General features: G+C 42.4%; 1 protein-coding gene across 1 annotated transcript; it reads right to left on the reverse strand.

Moving 5' to 3' along the window:
• Positions 1-3,047: 3,047 nt before the first annotated feature.
• On the reverse strand, positions 3,048-3,623 carry LOC102450184 (interferon beta-like). Its single transcript, XM_006129993.2, has one exon. The coding sequence runs from the start codon at positions 3,621-3,623 to the stop codon at positions 3,048-3,050; it is 576 nt and encodes a 191-aa protein (XP_006130055.2).
• Positions 3,624-5,664: the final 2,041 nt, after the last annotated feature.

Genomic DNA, 5,664 nt, shown 5'->3' on the forward strand with positions numbered 1-5,664 from the left:
TATGATCCCTATCCTGCTTCTTGGCAGCCCTGCCATCCACCCCAGCACCTTGCCTCACACACCAGGACTCAGCACCACCCTGGCCCTGGCCCCAGCACCCTGCCATCCACTCTAGCACCCAGCAGTGCCCTGTTCCTTGTCCCAGCACCATGCCAGTCACCCTAGTGCCCAGCAGGACCATGTCCCTGACCCCAGCACCCTGCCACCTGCCTTTCCCAGCACCTTGCCCCAGCACCCTGCCACCTGAGCCAGCATCCTTCCACCCAGCAGCACCCTCTCCCCAGCCCCAGCACCCACTAGCACTCTGTCCCCTACCCCCACCAGCACATTTGGGACCACATTAGTGAGGCTTGGGGTTTTTTGGAGGAGCTTTTTTTGGGGGTTTTTTGCATCTCACTTGTGTGGCCCCAACTGACTTCTGTGGGTCAATGACCTTTGACTCAAAACAGGTTCCTCACCCCTCTCACATATAAAAACAATGCTAAAACCTTTTGAGTTTGACATAATATTTTATTTAAAAATGAAGCCAGGCCAACAAGCCCCCAATTGGGACCAAACCCCCATTTCACTGCAGCATCATAACACTCCTGCACCATCTGACCCCAAATCTGAGCCTGTCATACACTGGAACCCCCGTCCTGAGCCTCTTACATCCCCACACTCCTGCATCCCCACATCCTCAGTCTTCTGCCACAACATTCCTCCACCATCCACACATCACAAATCTGTGTTCTGAGCCCATCATACTCACAAACTTCTTGCCCTGAGTCCCTCACATATCCAGCCCAAACTCCTGCACACACACATCCACAAGCCCTGGCTTGCTCAGCAAACCCAACCTTCCACCTGAGCCCAACACTCCCCAGCCTAGAGCCCCCTCCCTGAGTCAACAGCCCCTTCTCCTGCATCCAAATTCCCTCCTAGAGCTTGTAATTCTCACCCCTTCCCACACCCAAATCCCTCATTCCCACCCCACACCTCACTCTCACTAGGTTGAGACAGATAAGGGCAGGGTATAGCAAGTGATGGAGAGGAGGGGAACAGAGTGGATGAGGCCTCATGGAAGGGAAATGGAGGGGGGCCTTGGGGAAGGAATGTGATTTTCATGAATTGGTGGGTCCCTTTTTTCTTTTTGCTTGACAAACCTAGGGGTTCCTTGAAATTCTGAAAAGGGTTCCTCGGCCAAATAAAATTGGGAAACACTGGGTTAGATAAATTTCTATCAAGGATAGTCTAGACAGTACTTGATCCTGTCATGAGGGCAGGGGACTGGACTCGATGACCTCTTGAGGTCCCTTCCAGTCCCAGTATTCTATGATTCCTCAGTTATAGGAAGTAAACAAGCCACACCCGGTTGGCAGGATGCTCTGTCAATTAAATATTTTATAGGAGAGCGTTTTTTTATTCTGTTTCTTGAGTTTTCCTTTTTCACTTTCTTTCTTTTTATGTAATTGAACCTAGCTAATACATGGTAACTCGTGACCTCAAGCCCTGCCAGAACCGGTTCTAGCCGGCCTTAAATGCGATTCACCGTGCGATCAGTGTGGATGAGAAATTTCAAAATTGCAAAATGCTATTTTGAAATGCATTTTGTGTCTAGATGCATTATTGCGAAATAAGCTTTTTTGAAATAACTATTTCAAAATAAGACATTTCAAAATAAAGCTGTTGTGTAGATATACTCATATATATCAGAACTGCTGTAGGTTGCCATTTTGTATAAATAAATATTTATTTATAAATATTATCAAATACATCTGAAAAAGACACATAAAAGTACAAAATAAATAGTATCAATAAAAATAGAACACTGAAATACTGTTACAAAGGTAGGTCTGAAAATATTTCATAGTGCAGAAGGAAAATATATATTAGCAATAGCTAATAATTCTAGTATAGTTCATTATAAATGGCACCCAATTTTATATCAATGCATAACTAACTAACAAACTACATAAATAAATAAATAAATAAATAAAATACAATGATTGCATTGTGTATTCTTACAGAGAAATTGGCCTCTAGACGTTACAAGTTCAGAGGTTTAGCTCAATGGAAATTCTGAGCGTAACATCAATGATTAGGAAATTGTAAAGTTTTTCTCCTGCGCTTTAAATTCTTTGTAGTCCTCTGGCATATTTTCAGCACTATCTTTGGTTTTCTTTTACATTTTCTCATGTGAGTGAATCCACTGATGGCAAGTAGCATATAAACAGTGCAACCGGAGTTTTGTTGGAGTTCATCCCTTGTTCAACACACAGATTGATAAGAGTCTGGAAAGGAACCAGCTTGCAGGATCAACTGAGAGGTAAAGGATGCCAGTGGTGCTGCAGTGTTATTCCGCTGTCTTCAGAACATCTTTGCTTCAAACATCACACTCTGAAATGAAAAGGGGGGATGGATTAAAAAATGCAGAGGTTGAAATGCCAAATATAGTTCATATTTTTCCAACCAGCTGCCAAATTACAAATCCTGATCCTTACAGCAATTAGGATTTTGTGACAATTCTTTTGACCACACTTGTTGAAATGTAGAGGCACACAGAAGGATAGTAGAAGAAGGACTCTTGCCTGTCCCCATGTGCAGAGGTAACTGGCAGAATTAGATGGTGGCTTAGAAGTGTATTGACTCAGACCCTCTTTTTTCTGGTGTCCTCATTGAAATCTTGTCTTACTAGGCAGTTACTCAAGCGGGCTTCTCATTGTTCCTTTTCCCAACTAAGACAGTTACTGGGCAAAGGTACATTTGGTACAGGGAGTTATTACTCTTGAGGTTTTCTCATTAGTTGTCTGTAATGATATATCTGTATGTTTTTCATGTGGAATTTGTAGGTGTGGCAAGCAACTACCTAACTATAAGCTACTCTAAAATAGTATTATTACATTATTATGAGCTTGAAATATCTGTATGGGTACAATTTCTCTGGGCGAAAGATTGGGCTACATGGAATAGGAGGTATAAAGCTATCAGCCAGCTCTGTCCAGCTCTTTTCTTCCAACACTATTACTTGCATTATTTTCTAGGAAAAAACGGAAATATCGAATACCTTAATTTTCAAGTCTCTTTGTTAGTATGTTGAGAACGAGAAAACATCTGGATACTTCCAAGCGGATGATCTCCCAGGCACAGCGGCTGTATTGTTTTTCTTTCAGGAAATGGCTTACTGTCTGGAAGTACCTCCTCAGCTTCAGGCTGGTGTGCAGGAGGCTCTCATTTCCTGGGTAGGTTGTTTCCTTTTTCACCTCGGCACTCAAGCACACCTCCAGCTTCTCAATCTGCTGGTGGAGTCCATTTTGGAATTCCTTTATGGAAGTCCCATCCCAGGCAGCGTGGGTAAGATTCTTGCTGAAGATCTGGAAGAGCTCTTGGAGGATCTGCTGGATGGCTGCCTTGGCGTTCTCTTGCTGGGCCAGTCGGACCTTGAGGATATCTGTGGCCTTGAAAGCTGACCTTTCATTTAGGCATTGGAAGGGAAACGGTCCACCCATTTTCTCCAGGTGCTCTAAACTCTCGCTGTTCATTTTGCTTTGTAGAACATGAAGCCTGTTACAATCCAGACATGAGGTTTCACTGGAGAGAAGCAGCATAAGGGAAAAAGGCAGCAAACTCCTATTAATCATCATGATGTCTCAGATTCTTTGTCTTTGTGGACAACTTGAGCAAGTGGTCCTTGTTCAAGCGCTTTTGTAGACTTTTGTGTTTTAGAGCCATCTCTGCATTTGAGTATTTTGCAGGAGAGGGTTTTTGTTTTCTGTTTCTTGAATTTTCCCTTTTCACTTTCTTTCCTTTTATGTAATCGAAGTTAGCAAACCATTAGAGGAAGAAAACCATTTTCACTATTCAAAACAGCCTCTTACTTATTTGTAGTTTCCCCCAAATAGATAAGGAAGATTTAAAGTTGTTGGTGTGGATTTTTTTAAGTAAGGCAATTCTGTGCACTCTATTAACTCGTCATGGAAATGCAGTCTCCCAGAAGTACATCCAAAGGTGTGAACCTTCATGGTTAGCTGTTGAACGGGCCACCAATATCTTACCACACCCAAACACTTTACACAGGATTCGAGTATTCTGTTGCTTTTTTCTTAATTACACAAGAAATGCACAGATTTACACATTGTAAGATTTGTAACAGTATTTCAGTGTTCTATTTTTATTTATTAATACTATTTATTTTGTACTTTTATGTGTCTTCATCAGATGTATTTGATAATATTTATTAATAAATATTTATTTATACAAAATAGCAACCTACAGGAGTAATTATTTGCAGGGTTCGACAAGTGGCGGCAAGGCCTGCTTGCCAACTGTGCGGTTCGGCATGCTGCTCATGCGCAGACCGCGCTGCGCATGAGCTTACCGCAGTACGCGGCTGTGCTGGCCTATAATCTACCCATCACGGGCGAGTAGATTACACTAATTGTCGAGCTCTGGTTATATGTATGTATATTTAATAAGCAAAAGCCTCATAAAAATCTTATCGTAGAATACTATCAAAGGGCTGGAACAGACCTCAGGAGGTCATCGAGTCCAACCCCCTGCCCAAAGCAGGACCAACCCCAACTAAATCAACCCAGCCAGGGATTTGTCAATCTGGGACCTAAAAACCTCTGGGGATGGGTATTTCACCACCTCCCTAGGTAACACATTCCAGGGTTTTACCACCCTCCTAGAGAAATAGGGTGGTATCCAACCTAAACCTCCCCCGCTGCAACTTGAGACCATTGCTCTTCGTTCTGCCATCAGTCCCTATTGAGAACAGCCTCTCTCCAACCTCTTTGGAACCTCCCTTTAGGTCACTAAAGGCTGCTATCAAATCCCCCCTCCCTCTTCTCTTCCTGAAAGAAAAGCAATACAGCCGCTGTGCCTGGGAGATCATCCGCTTGGAAGTATCCAGATGTTTTCTCGTTCTCAACATACTAACAAAGAGTCTTGAAAATTAAGGTACTAGATATATCCATTTTTTACTAGAAAATAATGCAAGTAATATTGTTGGAAGGAAAGAGCTGGACAGAGCTGGCTGATAGCTTTATACCTCCTATTACATGTCGCCTAATCTTTCGCCCAGAGAAATTGTACCCATACAGATATTTCAAGCTAATGTAATAATACTATTTTAGAGTAGCTTATAGTTTGGTGGTTGCTTACCACATCTAATAATTCCAAATGAAAAATGTACAGATATATCATTACAACTAATGAGAAAACGTCAAGAGTAATAACTCCCTGTACCAAATATACCTTTGCCCGGTAATTGTCTTAGGTGGGGAAAGGAACAATGAGAAGCCTGCTTGAGTAACTGCCTAATAAAACAAGATTTCAATGAGGACACTAGAAAACAGTGGGGCTGAGTCAATACACTTCTGAGCCACCATCTAATTCTGCCAGTTACCTCTGCACATGGGGACAGGCAAGAGTACTTCATCTACTATTCTTCTGTGCGCCTCTACATTTCAACAGGTTTGGTCAAAAGAATTGTCACAAAATCCTAATTGCTGTAAGGATCAGGATTTATAATTTGGCAGCTGGTTGGAAAAATATGAACTATATTTGGCATTTCAACCTCTGCATTTTTTAATCCATCTCCCTTTTTCATTTCAGAGTGTGATGTTGGAAGCAAAGATGTTCTGAAGACAGCTGAATGACACTGCAGCACCACTGGCATCC

The sequence above is a fragment of the Pelodiscus sinensis genome, chromosome 6, assembly GCF_049634645.1.
Source record: "Pelodiscus sinensis isolate JC-2024 chromosome 6, ASM4963464v1, whole genome shotgun sequence".
NCBI classification, from domain to species: domain Eukaryota; kingdom Metazoa; phylum Chordata; order Testudines; family Trionychidae; genus Pelodiscus; species Pelodiscus sinensis.